The following is a 17,718-nucleotide window of genomic DNA, read 5'->3' on the forward strand; positions in this document are numbered from 1 at the left end:
TCATTCTCCCACTGTCGAACGAGGTAGATTTATTGCCAGCCAACATAATGGCGAGTTTGTGTAGCCCATTGGAAATTTTGATTTATAATTGCATGGTTGGTATTTGGGTCTCTAACGTGTGTGTATGAACGCGCGCCAACCTTACCTGGCGACCACTACACCAATCAGGTCGTTACTGTTTACAGCCCCCCCCCCATGGCTAGTGAGGCTTTTGTCAGAAGATAATCAATAAAACCATAAACACAGTAGAGTGGAGTAATAATTCATTTTCCATCGTTGTAATTTAATATTCATGAGTTTGTTTGTAAGTCTTGGGATCACTGTGGTCCATCACGTCATCAGTCTGGATAATGTCGTGAATAGCTTGGACCACCACCACCACCACCACCCACACCCATCCATATTTATCCTTAGTCCAGACACCTGAAGGATTGTTTTGCGTTGTGTGTGTGTGTGTGTGTGTGTGTGTGTGTGTGTTCGGGCTACCTTGAGTGATGATGTGAAGGCGTTTTTAATTTTTTTCTGTTAATTTTTTTTCAAGGTACATTATACAGCTTAAAGATTATTATTATTATTTTTTAAGTATATAAGTGTCTATTATGATGACCTTGTAAGTAGAGTGTATAGTAAAGTGGTGACATAGTGAGTGAGGGATGTTTCTGCGTGGTGTGGTGTGGTGTAGGAGAGGTTAAGGTGTGGTTGTGATGACCATCGTAAGTCAACACCACTGTTAATTAAACATTTACTCTTGTGTTAAGCCATATTGATTTTCTTGACCTTCCATTGTGTAAAAACAAATTATATTTCCTTATTTTCCCCTTGACGTATTGTTCCTTATTTTCTCCTTGACGAATTTTTATTATTTTCCCCTTGGCGAATTTTTTTTTATTATTTTCCCCTTGACGTATTGTTCCTTATTTTCCCCTTGACGATTTTTATTATTTTCCCCTTGGCGAATTTTTTTTTATTATTTTCCCCTTGACGTATTGTTCCTTATTTTCCCCTTGACGTATTGTTCCTTATTTTCCCCTTGACGTATTGTTCCTTATTTTCCCCTTGACGTATTGTTCCTTATTTTCCTCTTGACGAATTTTGTGTCGAGCTTCTGTGATAAATGGTAGGACACATAACATTAAATCCTCTTCAATATTTTTCTCTATTCTTTTTAAATTACTTAAGCATACCAGAAGCTGTATGTTTAGGTGTGTCATCACTTCGTACACTTGTCCCATCCTCCTGGTGTGGTGAATGTGGCGCAGATAATGTTTTCTCGCTCCCCACAATCCTCCTTTTATTGTAGGAGTGACAATTTGGTGCGTCCAACATGGAAACCAGGAGGGTTTTTTTTTTTGGGTGCGACACTGATGGCATTTGTTGTGGTAAGATAGTCGGAGGGTATAATCGGGGGGGAGGGGAGACTCGACACTAAGCTTGTGTAGTACCATCAACCCAGCTGATTACTTCACCGTGTTGTCAGATAGCGCCGCCTGCTGGTGTGTTCCGCGTCGCTTGTTCTGCTTACAACTCACCTGCCCACATCTTGGCCCGCAGAAGACCCGAGGCGGTAAATGATTGTGATCTGACAGTAAGGTGTGGTGTGGTGATCTTATAACGACGCGATAAAACTTCACCTTCTTATGAAAACACGGTGCAGGTTTGTCACTGAGGAATATAAAGGTTGGCACAATTTAAATATCGCCCGGTATTTTCAGTGGAGGTACACAATGGTACTCCCGTCTGTTTGTAGTATATGTTCCCGTTCTGTAATTAAAGAAGAGGCTCATTGTTGGTGTGTTACTGCTTTTTTAATCATTGTGTGTATGTATGTAGCGAAGACTTTGGAGTCTATCATTGGGCCAAAATTTATTTCCAACACCAGAATTTCTGTACAGTACTTATTTAAGTTCCAGGATTCGTAGCTGGCATGGCACTATCATATTTAGGCCGAAAGACACTCTACATATATCTCATTGACACACACACACACACACACACACACACACACACACACACACACCTTAGCTTCCACAACAGTGGTGTGCAAAATGTAAACCCTTAATATGACCTCTCAATTAATGAAGGCTTCGCGGAACGCACTGAAAGTCGACTAGGCAAGCATGAACTCTGCATGCTTCCCTGTTGGGCGCTTTAAACTCTTTCTGCGCTTCGCCTTGCACAGGATCAAAGGGGTGCCCAATAAACTTGCCCCCTCACGGGGAAAATTGTAATTGTATAGTTTTGTATTCTACTGTTATCTCGGGGCTGAGTGATGTGATCAGCATTTTCTATAACGCTGGTTAATCGCATGGACAGATCTCGTCACGGGGTCTCTTGAGAATCATTCTATTCTCGGCCATCGCGAGAGACGATTTGACGGGATTTTTCAGTACTGTTGGCCACAGCCTTGCTATAAATATTTACAACAGTTCTCTACTCTCCTAGTACCGTTTAGCAATTTGTCTATCCGTCCGTACAAAATGTTTCCCCTCAACCCTTCAAAAAAGATAAAGCTTCATATAATCTACAGTGCGTCTGGATTGTGTTTATTATTATTATTATTTGTCATTTGTGGCTCCAGTCTCACGTGTGTGAACTTTGGGACGAACGTTGTGTGTTGCGGGTGTTTATAAACCTTCCACTAGCAGATTTTTTCTGATTTTCTTATCAGGTAACCGTCGTGTGTGTGTGTGTGTGTGTGTGTGTGTGTGTGTGTGTGTGTGTGTGTCAGATTTTCCTGCTTGATTGTCTTAACTTATGCCTCTTATACCTGTTCTTACCGTAACTATTTTAACTTAAGAAATTTTCTGCAGTATTATCTTGATTTATAAATCTTCTTTTATGTCAGCTTATTTTCAGGGGAAGTTTTTCCGTTTTATTGCCTCACCGTAAATTCTGTGTAGGTCAGGTACCGTATATCCCAGCTCAGAGGGCGGGTGGTTATAGTGTCGGACAGGCTGACGAGTCGTGCCTTCTGTGCTGGTAACGTCTCTGGCAGATTTCCATCACATGAAGAGGGATTTATATTTAATTAACAACTATTACGATACTACAAGACCCAGTGTTTAGCGAGGGATAATTGGTATTCCTAATGGCCTAAGAGGAGGTTTCAGGCATTTTACAACTAGTTTGGTAAGTTGAGCTGCGACTCAACGTTTATGAAGCAGATTCGGAAATAATTGAACCCCTTTCGGGAGTACATAATGATGAGCGAAGACGATAAAGGAGTTTTTTTTATTCAAGGCTTTTCTGAGACCGAACATTTATGAAACAGTCTGGGTAAAAGGTGGAAATATTTCTTGGAATCTTTACATTATATTGAGCGAAAATGATGAGGCAATTTTTTCCCCTTTTTTCCAGCATGAGAACGATCATTTATGAAGCAGCTTGTGGGATAATTGAAGCTGTTTCACGGATGCATAATATTGAGCACAGGTGATAAAGTAATACAGTTTAGTAGGTTGTGAGAGGCGTGGCCCCCTGAGCGAGGGCGAGAGATTGGTGTTAGAATACGTAAGTGTGGTGGTGGCCGGCCAGGGCTATCATTTGGCCAGCGCCTCGGCAGGAGAGAGAGAATCGATTTTCACATGAGAAATTTACGAGACGCTACACCCTCGCCCCAGTATACGACTGAGGCAAAAACCAGAAGACATAATTTGGACTGATAATATTTGTTGATGGCTGGAAATTTTGGGCGGGGTTGAGTTTTGTGTTGTTGTGAGGCCTCCAGGTGGCTGTTGTAGCTAAACGACAAGTAGATGAAATAATTGGACTTATCAAGATTATATTAATTAACATTTTGATTATGATATGTGGCTGGTGGACTTAAAGTCTCGTTGTAATTCGCTAAAATAGTAAATATTATAGTACATATATCAGGGCAGTATATAGTATAATGAATTTATATTTCAAATTTTAAAGTTCATTATAAAACAGAATATACCTAAACAGAGGGAGACGAATCACCAAAAAATGAAACACAACAGAAGTAATATTAAGATGAAAACAAAAAATCGTATGTTACATCAAGCAACACTTCTCACCAGCTTCACATACAGTGTTTCATCCTGTGTTGCCTACAGAGAATAATGATGGAAGTGGCTACACACCAGCCCTGGCACGCACTATGCCTGGTTGTCATAGTGAGATACACCACGGAGCAGGGAATACAAATTAGACAACCTCACATCTTCAGCTTAGTTGGGTTAGGTTAGGTTTGTTGCTATAAATGGTTGTTATGTACACAGGCTGAGAGTTACCCGGCTCTAACACAAATTATTTAAGATTCTGACTTCAATTTTGTTCTGTGAGACGTAAGATTTATTCTCAAGGAACTGACCACATGTGAACATTAACTAAAAATGTGTAGTACGTTATTACTCTATTTATATTCTTACGACTCACACTGTATGCATGATGTGTTTAGTGAATTATTAATAAGATTGTAAAGCAAATATAACAAATGTTTATTCTGGTGACTTCCTTAACGTGTGCTGAGGAATATTATATGTTATTTAAAAGGTGTTGATAGTACAGTAGTATTAATACTGTATTTGTGTTTTCTGCAGGAGTGGCATGTGGGTGATGGCGCGGGCGGTGGTGGTGGTGGGTGTGGTAGTGGTGGTTAGTGTGGGTGGACAGGAGCACCACAAGTGGGACTACCTCGACTCCTCCCTCAACAACACCAACGGCAGCTCGTCCTCCACCACGGCCTCCTCACCCTCCACCACTACGTGGAAACCATCTGTTGCGCCGCGCATATTGTGCGAGGAAGCACGCATTAAGTGCGCTCTACGGGGCGGATGCGGCATGGCGCTGCAAAACTACATGCTGGGGTGCGCTGATCTGATGAGTGGCCGCATCGACTATTGTGACGAGTACTGCAAGAACTCCCTCATCGCCCTCACCTCCACCGAGGAGGGTCACATACTAATGGACGTGAGTCACTACACCCATACCCACGTGTAAAACTCACCTCAAAACACCACCTTTTTATTATTACAGCATTACTGTACAGTACTCGCTCGGGCATACACTACACTACGTGCCCTCATAAAACAGGATAAATTTTTCTTAACATGTAATTGATTTATGTCAAATTTTTCAAGTTAAATCTTTTTAGAACACCTTGTGTTAAGCTTAATGTTTATAGACTTGAGTGTGAAGACTCCCTCGTATTTACTTGACATTACGACACACACCGTATTTACTACTGTAACATATGTGTTCTGCTAAGGTACTTGCCTCGCTTAACAAGGTCTCCAAAAATTATTTATCATAGTCATTGGTGACGCCAGTGGTGTATTTATAGATGTTTAACACTACATAATTACTTGTCCACGTAAAAAAAAAACAATAAAACAAATAGTTTCTCTGATACGACGACTTGGGGCAGAGATTACTGGAGATAAAGATGGGCGAGGCAGCAGTGGTCCAGCCTTCACTCGGGACTCTCAAACCTTTATTTATTTCTCACAGTCTTGGTGATATTTCGACGTCAGTGTTGACTGGCCACCCTTGTACCTTAGCTTTAGTATATAATCCACATTGATTCCCACATCTCCAGTCAGGTGAGAGGAGGGGGGGGGGGGACATTGTATACATACCTGGGAGAACTCTGGCCCGAGACTAGATCATGTTACCACTGCACCATTGTCCCCCACACACCTCTCTCACACCATGTTATACTTTTCTCTTATGTAAAACTTGTTGTGAGACGTTATTGAAAGTGTATAACATTGAGAATAATATTGTTTGTGTATTTTTTCTCGATTTATATCTAACTTTTGTATACAATTTCTTTCTTTTCTACAGTGTGTATGTAGCGACGACTACTGCCGGGAGACGAAGGCGCGGGTGGAGGTGTGCCGGGAGGAGGTGGTGGTGGCCAATGCAGACTCGTCGGTGGTGTCCTGTAGTGTCGCTCACTGGATCTGCTCAGCTGACACCCTCTGTTCCACCGCCATCGGCTACTACGACCGATTTTGCCGCAAGATGTTTGCCGGCAAGGGGTAAGTCAGAAAGAGAGAGAGAGAGAACCCTTTTAGAGATTTCCTATTAAGTAGAAATTAGGTGACATTACCCCATTAGTCCAGTGAATTTACTCTTAAACTGTATCAAAATAACTCTAAGAGAAAAGCAACCCCCTTGAAGTACTGCCAGTAACCACTCTTAAATTTCGTTAACATTATACCAGATAAATTGTAGGTTAGGTTAGGTTCTTGGCCCGAAATGATGAACGATTTTGTCAGCTGTATATTACTCTCTGTCGTTTTGGATGGTGTGTATAGAAATATGGTGTTCCCTTGAGTAATACATCTTTTGGTAATTCACTTGGATCTCCTATCTCTGTGTTTTGTCACACGAAGCTTCTCAGAATCACAGATATCGAGCTTGTTTCCTGGGGTTGTCACATAAATATATTCTAGACCACACACACACACCTTGGGCTCGAGATTTGGCGATGTGTGTCGTGAAAGTTCTCAGGGCCACACACCTCGGGGTCTCGTTCTTTGGGTTTTTTGTCTTTGAAAGTCTGCAGGGTGGCCACACGTCATTGTTCTCGTTTTCAGGTTTGAGTCTCGTGAAAGTTCTCAGGGCCACACAGCTTGGTTTTTCTTTTTCTTCTTCATAAAGGTTCTCAGGGCCACATATCTTTGGGCTGTGTGTCATGGGGGTTCTCAGGGCCACACATCTTTGGGCTGTGTGTCATGGAGGTTCTCAGGGTCACCTACTTCTCACCCCTTCGTTGTTGGAGATACAGATGTAATGGTGTTTTAACTACTTGATAAACGTAAGAACTCAACCTAAAACTCTCTCTCTCCCTCCCCGACAGGTGCAGCCACAGGTGCAATAACAGCATCTCAATCCTGCAGCGTCAGAAGGCGGCGGCCAAGCTGGAGACGTGTGTGTGTGACGGGACGGAGGCCTTCGACTGTGCTGGCATTAAGCTGAACATGGCACGCCTCTGCTTCCACCAGTTTGACGAAGAGCAGCTTGAAAAGGAGGAGGAGGAGACTAACGAGGTGGATACAACCGCCGCCTCCAAGGCCAGGTTGAACTCTGCGCCGGGGCTCCGTACCGACCAAAATGTGCTGTGGTTGACGACGGTGGTGTACGCCCTTATCTCGGCTGTTGTTCGGTGGAGAAGATCAATATATTAGGTGAGATTATCCCTACTTTTTGTAGATTTAGATTAAGCATTGATTATTATCTCAGTGAAGGTTTTAATGGACTCATTAGTTCTTCATGGTTCGTGCTGCACAACGCTTCCTGCCAGGCTATATGCGGCTCGCCCTGGGTGGCGGCACCAGATGCAACACTAAATTTACTCAACTCAGAGCATGACGGAGAAGTAATAGTGTCACTACATTGGCCCCAGACACAATGCTGGCTTAGTTAGGCTTCGTGGAGGGTAAATGTCCTCAGGCAGCGTCGTAGCAGGAAATGCAAGCTGAGTGGATGAGTTATTGACGAGGAAATGCAAGCTGAGTGGATGAGTTATTGACGAGGAAATGCAAGCTGAGTGGATGAGTTATTGACGAGGAAATGCAAGCTAAGTGTACGAGTTATTGAAGAGGAAATGCTTGCAAAGTGGGTGGGTAATTGCTGAGGAAATGCTTGCTGAGATAGCCATCGCAGGATTTCATGTCTGATGACCTGATCAACAAGATTTTCTCACTTTACCTGCCAACCATTCTCTCTCTCTCTCTCTCTCTCTCTCTCTCTCTCTCTCTCTCTTACATAACACTAACCCAACTTGTTTCAACTCTCCAACACTAGATACAGAATCCCACCCACTCAGTAAGCAAGTCTTCTACTATATCCCACCCACTCAGCAAGCATTCCTCCTATTAAATCCCACTCAACAAGCATTAGATGTTTCTTTTCAATGACACAGTCAGCACGCCTTTCCTGTCACCAGCCATTGAGCATAGCTGTCATTCAATGGGTCTTTTTGGGGGGGAGGGGAAGGAGGGGGATCATGGCTTGTGATTGGAGTGTGTAACCGTGGAGGGGGGTGGGTGGGGGGCAGATTCTCAATGACTTATACGATTGTTCATTCAGTAAGATGTAACGAAGCGACGCTGATCATGTTAAGTAGTGGGGGTCTTGTGAGGTAGTTTGAATGTTTGGTGAAGTTATAACATGGGAGTGAGGAGGTGTTGAGTGGGAGTGAGGAGGTGTTGAGTGGGAGTGGGGAGGTGTTGAGTGGGAGTGAGTAAATATGCTGAGTGAGTGGTGTGTTGTGGTAAGACAATGCTCGGTGAGTGGCTCATGACGCAGATAAAGAGGAGAAACGACCCCTCCCTCTGAAGTAAACACTGGGAGATATTTTGCCGAGTTGGTGATTACTGCAGGTGACGAGGACAACAAGGTGTGTGTGTGTGTGAGAGAGATTTGCGTTATCCGTAATCCAATAACGATTATCAACAGTCCAGCCCGAATTATCCTTATCTCTACACGAATTATCCTACATTATCCACACTCCTACTTATAAAACCTCTCCCCTGACCGGACTAGAATATCCAGCAGGCGGTGTTGAGTGGCTGCGGTACTTATGTTGCTTCAGGTTTTTGCATCTCTCTGATGAAGCTGTCTTACCCCGCTGTGTGTGTGTGTGTGTGTGTGTGTGTGTGTGTTTTCTCTTTGTATATGGAAAAGGTTGTTAGTTTATCTACTATATCTATCTATCTATCTATCTATCTCAAAACACCACATCGCGATATCGGTAACAAAGAATCCAACGCCCCTCAAAAAAATAACGCGACAACCGCACAACTTCTCGCGAAAAACAAAAACAAAATAACAAACACTCGCGAAAAAGAGGAGATTGGCGACAAGATGGCGAGACGTGAGCCTTGTTTGTTTATATCGGCAGTGGATATCGCGAACCGTAACGAGAACGACCTAGGTGACACATGGTATTTCCTCACCCCTCTGAGTTACTGCCGTGGAGGGGGGGGGGGTAAAGAAGGTATGTATGGTGGGAAAAAGATAGGTAGGTGATGGTGTTGATGGTGAGGGATGGTGTTTGTGATGGTGGTAATAGTTTTAATGGATATAGGAAACTGCCTGTGATCAATATACCAAGGTGTGTGTGTGTGTGTGTGTGTGTGTGTGTGTGTGTGTGTGTGACAGGTGGGTTATAAGTTAGGTAAAAAAGGTATCCATTTGGTAGATGTCAAAGGTTAAAGTCACATCAATAAGAAAAAACGTAATACCTGTACATCCCTCAAGAAATTATTTAACGATATAAAGATAAAAATTAACCTGTGGAATCGAGTTATGTGTTGGAAATAAACCTTCAAGTTTATTCTTATATTGATAATTTGTAAATAAGAAAAACAAACAGGTTAAAAGAATACATCCTGATCTGCAGATGAACAAAGAATCATGTGTTTAATCCATCAGTTGAATTCGTTCTCACACCTTTTATTGGCCATTTGTAATTAAGTCACGCTCGTCATGGAATTACCAGACCATGACAGGTAAGGCAAGTAATAGACCAAGAACCAAAAGAAGTAGTTAAGTGTAGGTTGTGGGGCCCAGTTAGTAGACGCCAGGGGCAGAGGACACTGGTCAACCTGTCTCTGTGCTGCCAACTGTGAAATGTAAACAGTAGCTGTGTGTCTGTGGTGTTGCTCAAGTCCCACCAGAGCCTCAGAGGTTCTTACGGTGAATGTTTCTCGTAAATGAAGACACGAGAATGCACTTGTCTGGATAACTTAATCTGAAGCATAAAAACCGACATTACCTTGAAAATTTACCTTAACTAGATGCGTTCAATTAGCACCAGATAAGATACGAGGTGAGATAAAAGAATCATATCCTAAGATTCTCTACCGTGACTTTATCTTGGTGAGTGGTGCTAAGTGAACGTATCTAGTTAAGGTAAAATTTCATGTTAATATCCGAGTTAGTTTTGGTAGCTGTTGTTTTTTTGTCTTGGCTTCAGTCAGCCAGTTAAGTGCATTCTTACGTCTTCAGTTATGAGGAATATTAATCGTACAAACCTTTGAGAATTGGCTGCCAGAATTATTGCCAGTCATTCTGAATGTCATAATAACTTTACTCAAGATCTGTGGTGTAAGTAGAGTTTAATGTATGTTAAATATAACAATTGAGTGAATAATTTAGACGTGTTCAGTATATTCTTGGGGGAGGAAATTGTTCATTGAAAATTAAATGTCAGCAGAGTTGTGCGAGACACATATTGCAGTAGTGGGAGGCAGCAGTAAACCAACTCACCCTGACCAGATTGTTGCACATTCTGGCAAAATTCACTGACAGTCTAATTAATGAGTAAAATAATTGCATCGCTCTCTCTTAGCAACTTATTAAACGTTTCAAATTTACAACACTAAAATACAGCTTTAAGTTAACTGGTTTCATGAGGTCATATGTTCTTTATTGATGATCATGAGAGGATTGTAAACAAGCGATAGTTCTGAAGCCTGTGATGTGTAGGAGAAAAGTGTTTTACAAGCAAATAAAACGTCCGGAGGTGTGCAGTCTTCTGAGGGAGGGGCCGCTCGCTCATTATTCATATCGCACAGTTTGTTGTTTCATAAGCAACGCGTTTCTCCTGGCGATGGAGAAACGCATAAAGAGGGGGGTAAAAAATATATTATAAATGTCTTACTCAAGTGAAGACACAAACTTTTTAAAACTTTACGACTATTTACCTCTTTAAAGTCCATAAAGTAACATAGGTGCGGCAAACTCTGGTGGTTAAGTTTTACGATATTTACGAAGAGTTTGATGGTGTCAAAAGAACATAACAGTTGTCGATGAGTTTATGGTGACAAAAGGGAGTCACAGTTGACGAAAAAAGACTATGCTGACAAAAGAGCATCGGAGTTGACGAAAAGAGTTTAGGGTGACAAACGAGCATCACAGTTTACTCGCCATGTTTATGTGGAAAGATTTCATTGTTTTAGTAAAGATATACACCCAGTGTTACTTTAAAATACATAGACAAATGAGTATTTCCTCTGCGTAGTTCAGATGTATCTTTCTCTGTCACGGTGAAGCGTCTCGGGTTGAGTTTTGTTGAGATTGAAGAGAATTTTCTTGTGTGCGCGACAGTGACAGGATGATACAACAGGTCAAATTATTATGCTAGAGAACTTTTAACAGGGGGTTATATTAGGTATAGGAACCGGTTATATAAGAGAACAAAGCATAGGGTTATGTCAGTGAATATATAGTTACTGGTTATATTAAAGAACTCACAATAGCTGGTTATATTAGAGAACATACAGTAGTTATATTAGATAAAGCATTCCTCCATATGCTTCACCACACCCACGGATACTCCACCACCACCCCCGGATACTCCACCACACCCCCGGATACTCCACCACACCCCCGGATAAGAGGGGAAGGAGCGGTATACTTGGTTGAGGGGAACAAAAAGTTGGCGTAACAGAAATACCACGAGCACTTGGGAGAGTATTTCTGTCTGCCAACACCCGTGCTGGCCCGTAGCGACCAGCTGGTGCCCTCTTCCCTCCCCCCTCTCTCCCTTCTCTTTTTTTCCCTCCCTACTTTGCTTCTTCCTTCCTTCCTTCTTTCTTCCATCTCTACCCTCAGTCATCCTATTTTTCTTTCGTCCTTCCTTTCTTATTTTCTCCCTCTCGGTTGTCCTCTCTCCCTATCCCTCTTCCTCCCTTTCTCATACTCTGGGAAATCATCACTCGTTGTAAGGAGGTTCTCGCCACCACGTTTTGTGTTCGATTCCCACTTGGATCTTAGGTGAGAAGGGCGTCCACCACTATGTGTGACCTTTACCGAACCATCACACGTTTTCTTCGGGGTACTTCCGATGACCTATGATGACCTCTGACCCACGAAAATTATTGTCTGGATACACTGTTCAGTCATCATGGTGTTATATAGTTAATAAACAGAAAGACTCGATTGTACGATAACTGCCAGCTGCCGGTAGATGAGGGTGTTGGCTGTGTACGATTATTGCGTAGTGGTAAACAAGAGGAATTATTACCAGGGGAGAAACAGGTGTCGAGGAAACCCACTTCTGTTAGGTAAGTCTACAGGAGAAGAATATTTTGGGAAGGTATTTGAATCGTGGTGTGGTGGTGGTTGGTGAATTGTGGTGGTTTGTAGGTGGTTGGTGAATTGTGGTGGTGGTTGTACTACGAATACCCCAGATACACTGCAGAACCACAACTATTGGTAAAATTTTTGTAGAACCTCTGACGTTGGAGGTAAAAACCCACAGGCGATCGTCGGTAATTTAGACTTTTTGCCGAGAGAGAGAGAGAGAGAGAGAGAGAGAGAGAGAGAGAGAGAGAGAGAGAGACGTGTTTATAGAAGGACTTGAGTAAACTTTGTGTTGAGAAATACGAAAGAGGTTAGGTGAGATTGAAGGAAGACGCTAAGACAATAATGATAATGATGATGTGTGGCAAGACAAACGAGGTGATGATGATGATGATTGTGAAGAAGACAACGCGCGGTAGTGATAATTGTGGCTAAAGATAATGCAGGGAGATGTGGGTATTTTTGTACCCTTTAATACCCGCAAGAGATGCCAGATAAGGGTGAGAGACAGGGAGACAAGAGACGAGAGAAGAGAGAGATAGACAGACATGGATTAAATGATAAATGGGCATAAAAAACATAAAAGGTAGATGACACACACACACACACACACACACACACACACACACACACACACACACACACACACACACACACACACACTACTGTTGTCTTGTCGTAAGCACCACATTACTCACTGTCACTGTTATATTCAAAGAGGAAATAGGTTTTAATTTCATAACTAATTTAGGTTCAAATGTCAACTGTGATGTATAGTAGACTGTCATGGCTGATTTTGGTTCAACTGTCACGTGTCATAAAACTTGGTGAAGAAGGAGACGCCTGGCATGGCTCTGTGTATTGGGGGAGGGGTTGTCGGACAATTATTATACCTCTCTGTCCTATGACCTTAGTTAAGCTGTCTGTCCGTCTGTCACTCGCTTGACTAACTGTGTGTGTGTGTGTGTGTGTGTGTTTTTATGTGTGTGTGTGTGTGTTGGGTCTCGCATGAAATAAATCTGGAAATTGGAAGAGGATGAAATTCTAAACATGGTACAGGTTGTGTTAAATGGGGTTATACAAGACGTAGGGTGAGTTAAGAACACAGCACTCATTATATAAATAGATTGTAGGGTGAGGTAAGGACACGACACTGAGGATATTGGGGTAAGAGGGTCAAAACATCTCTTGGTAAGGAGAGAGAGAGAGAGAGAGAGAGAGGTGGGTGAATGCGTGCGAGTGTGGAAGAGGGAAAGGGGTGGGTGTGAGAATGTGGGAAAGGGAGGGAGGGGCTGGGAGAGGAGTAGACATCCATCTTAAGGCGCCATGTGAATTATCTGGCCAGACATACATACGTTTGTTTTGATTGTCCTGTCCTCCCCCCACCGCCTCCCATCCGCCTCCCATCACGCCCCTCCCATCACGCCCTTCCATCACACTCCCTCCCAAACTCCCCATCACTCATTTTTTGTTTTTAAAAGTCACTGAATATTTCCGAGTGTTAGTGCAAAGTCTCTGAGACGACTTACTTACAGACGGACACAGAGACAGACAGATAGACCCGACTACTGTATACTCTGCGTTTTATGGATGAAGGCGTTGAGGGGGATAATAATAATAATAAGTTTAAGGGTTTAAGTTTTTTCACCCTGGGGAGGATGAATGAGGGTGTGAGTGAGTCATTTAACGTCCCATAAGATGTTTCGTCTGTCTGACAGTGGTGCAAGTCACTCTGACGGCATCTTCCCCATTGTGAATTGTATTATAACGTCATCTGCATAAAAATTGGTGTTGTGACGTCACCTGCATAAAAATTGGTGTTGTGACGTCGCCTGCATAAAAATTGGTGTTGTGACGTCGCCTGCATAAAAATTGGTGTTGTGACGTTATATTCACATGAACCACAATAGGTAGAATGCAACACTACAAAATTGAAATAATATAACCTTGATGTATCAATACAGTTGTAAAATAAGATCCAGTCACTTGCACAACGTTGCCATCACCTAAGCATCGAAATCCGTCAGTGAGTGAGTGAGTTGGTGGCGGTTCTTCTCCTTAACTTTGGTCGAATCTAGGGTTAGTTTAGGTAGTTGACGTAAAGGTTATAGCAGTCACACACAACGGGATTTATTATCGTACGTAACTCGGTCAATAAATTTCCCTCGGTTCGTTTCCACAGGTTAGGTGAGGTCAGGTTAGGTTAATGTTAGGTTAGGTTAGTTGAGGTCAGGTTAGGTTAGGTCAGGTCAGGTTAGGTCAGGTCAGGTCAGGTTAGGTATGATGGATCAGGGGGTGCATTACGGAGCCCTTGGGGGAAGACAGGGCCAGGGACTCGGGAGAAACACACTCAAAGTCAGGTAAATATTTAGCTCCTTTGGTGTCCTGGCAATTGCTGGATCATCTTTCACGTCTCTTAGGAGTGTTTACTGCGTCAACAGCAATATACATGACTGTCTCCCTCGGGACGACCTGAACAAGACGTATGGTGGTGATATATATACATGACTGTCTCCCTCGGGACGACCTGAACAAGACGTATGGTGGTGATATACGTGGCCTCCCTCCCTTCTTCCCCCGTCACTCTCCTCCTCCCGTCATTCATCCTCCTCCTCCTCCCTCATGCCATCACCCTCCTCCTCCCCGTCATTCACCCTCCTCCTCCTCCCCCCGTCATTCACCCTCCTCCTCCTCCCGTCACTCACCTCCTCACCCTCCTCCCCCTCACCCTTCTCCCGTCACTCCCTCCTCCTCCGTCACTCACCCTCCACTCCCGTCACTCCACCTCCATCGGGGATTATCTCATCGATGGAGATTATTTTTGACAACTTTAACCAACAAGACGAATCCTTATATGTGCTGCCTGACTTGACCCAATAGGCGACCATACCTCCTCTTTTTCCTCCCCTCCTCCTCTTCTTCCTCCTCCTCCTCCTCCTCCTCCTCTTCTTCTTCCTCCTCCACCTCTTCTCCCTCCTCTTCCTCCTCCTCCTCGAATCCCCAAGGCCTCGTACATGTTTCCCCATAACGCTAGCCGCTGGGTGAGGAGAGAATAATCTGGACTCCTGTTTTAGCCACCATCTCTTTTGTCTAATGAAGGCAGTTAAATGCCTCCCCGCCTGCAGGTGAAGAGGACCCGAGCCAGGTGTGTGTGTGTGTGTGTGTGTGTGTGTGTGTGTGTGTGTAACAAGTTAGTAATAGTGTCGTCAGATGTTACAACCACACACACACACACACACACACACTCTCTCTCTCTCTCTCTCTCTCTCTCTCAATTTATTGCGAAAAATAATTAGATAATTTAATTAAGACGAAAATAATTGGTCTATGGTGAAAAATAGTTTGCCAATTTAGCTGAGACCAAGAGCATTAGACAGTGACAGATGATTGGACGCTATAAGAGACGAGGTCACGGAGAGTTGTCGGGTCATTACTCAGTTGACCTTTGACCCCCGGTGTGTGACATGACAAACACGAACATTGTAACGTGGAAGATACAGTGTTTGACGTGACAATTACGGTGAGTGGCAGGACAATAACAGCGAGTGACATAGTGACTGACGTGACAAATACAGTAACATGGCACAGTGAATGACATGACAAATACAGTGAGTGACATAACAGATACATTGAATGACATATACAATGAGTGACATGACATATACAGTGAGTAACATGACAAATGCAGTGAGTGACATGACAAATATAGTGAGTGACATGACAATACAGTGAGTGACATGACAAATACAGTGAGTGACATGACAAATACAGTGAATGACATAACGAAAACACAGGCAGAGTATATGTTTGACGTGGCACAAAACAAGGCAGTTAAGGATGCAGGGACAGGCGCGACTGTAATCTGAGCCTCCAGTCGCAGTCAGTGATTGAATTTCTGGTGAGCTGAGAACAACAATATGGTGAGGAAGAATCATGTTTCATCCTCAAACGCCTCCTTCTCCTCCTTCCTCTTTCACCCTCTTCCTTTTCTTCATCCTCTTCCTCCTGCTTCCCTTCCTTTGCCTTCCCTCCTTCCCTTCTCCTTTCTTCCTCTCTCATTCTTTCCTCCTACTTCCTTTCCTCCTTTTTTCTTTTTCCTTCCTTCCTTCCTTCCTTCACCACTCCCTCTTTCGTGCTCCACCCTAATTATCTTCTTCCTTCACCTCCTTCCTTCAAATCTTCTCCCTCTTCCTCCAACACTATGGGGCCATTGTGCTGGGAGTGAACTATTAAGTTTGGTGTTTCAATCCCCAACACCTCCCTCCTCCCCCTCAATCTGCCTCCCCCTTTCCCTTAACTCTCCTCCCCCTTCTCCCCTCTTCCCCCTCCTCTCCCCCCAGCGAGGTAGTGGGGATCATCACTACAGCTGCAACAGAGAGAATATAAATGAAGGGCCCCTGATCTAACCGCAACACCATTTACTTGAACAAACACCCAGGCTACTTGACACCCCCACCGAGTACTGCGTGTGTGTGTGTGTGTGCGTGCAGGTGTGGTGTGGGGAACAAGAGGTTGGTGTTTGTGTTTTTTCGTGCGTATGGATCAAGAATGTACTGTTAATTCCAATGCACGTGTGTGTGTGTGTGTGTGTGTGTGTGTAGAGAGAGACAGACAGACCAAGCACGTGTTGTTTCGTTTCTCTGTGTAAGTTTGATAAGTAATAATAACAACAAAAATAGAATAACAATAACCACTCCACGTACTTTTTTATCTATGTATCTCTTCCACTTCTCTGTGTTTCCTCCTTTTACACCAAGAGACAGAAACAAGGAAAAAAGAGAATCACTAGAGGAGAGAGATAAAAGATATGTGTAAAAAGTGACAGGAAATATCCATCGCAACAGCAGGTAAAATTATCCACAAGAAGTAAACATTTCACCTTGGGATTTAATTCTATAAAAATCCAATACAATATAAAGGGGATTTACAGATTGATGTGGATTTATAGTAATTAGTTGATCATTAATTGAGTCTTTCTTAATGACGGTACAGTGAGCACAATTAGAACGTAATTTCATGGTGTAATGACTTGATATTATTGAAACCATGGGAGTTAACAACAAGTTTATGACATGATTAAATCTTTGTTAAAACTTGGTACAGAATGTGTGTGTGTGTGTGTGTGTGTGTGTGTGTGTGTGTGTGTGTGTGTGTGTGTGTGTGTGTGTGTGTCAAGAATGTGGCGGGTGTGTTCACTTAGTCCGTGAAATAACAAACAAGGAGGAGCTGCCCCGCCCGTTGCTGACAGCTCTAAAGGCTTCTGTTATCTGTTAATACTGGGCTCCACCGTTAACTCTGACCTCTGTTACCACCACTAAGGTTTCTGTTAACGCCGCAACGCTGAACCACCGCCGTTAACTCTCCACCACCGCTACTTCCATCATCATTATCACGTTCTTAAGAAAATAAAGACATAACTCATATACGTCAGGTTTTTTCCCTCAACTTAATTTCTTTGTATATGGAACTTGATATTTTGAACGTGTTTGTTATTTTAGTTCTTAAGCTCAACTTTTGACCGCTTAAAATTTATTATTCTGAGAGTATTTGTTTATGGTGAGAAAGGTTAGTAGGGAAATTAAATCCAGTAATTAAACTAGATTGTAATATTGAGTGTTGTGTTGGTATGGTAGGGGGGTGGGTAGGTAGATG

General features: G+C 43.0%; 1 protein-coding gene across 3 annotated transcripts in view; it reads left to right on the top strand.

Annotated features, from left to right (window-relative positions):
* LOC121855397 (growth arrest-specific protein 1-like) overlaps positions 1-17,718 on the top strand; it is a 55,765-nt gene that overhangs the window by 17,311 nt on the left and 20,736 nt on the right. For all 3 annotated transcript variants that reach the window (XM_042350298.1, XM_042350299.1, XM_042350297.1), the window contains exons 2-4: positions 4,566-4,935; positions 5,812-6,008; positions 6,833-7,160. In XM_042350298.1, the coding sequence (XP_042206232.1) occupies positions 4,573-4,935; positions 5,812-6,008; positions 6,833-7,160 (888 nt within the window). In that variant the 5' untranslated portion in view covers positions 4,566-4,572. The remainder of the gene's footprint in view (positions 1-4,565; positions 4,936-5,811; positions 6,009-6,832; positions 7,161-17,718) is intronic.

This window comes from Homarus americanus, unplaced genomic scaffold (assembly GCF_018991925.1).
Source record: "Homarus americanus isolate GMGI-L3 unplaced genomic scaffold, GMGI_Hamer_2.0 scaffold41444, whole genome shotgun sequence".
Taxonomy (NCBI): domain Eukaryota; kingdom Metazoa; phylum Arthropoda; class Malacostraca; order Decapoda; family Nephropidae; genus Homarus; species Homarus americanus.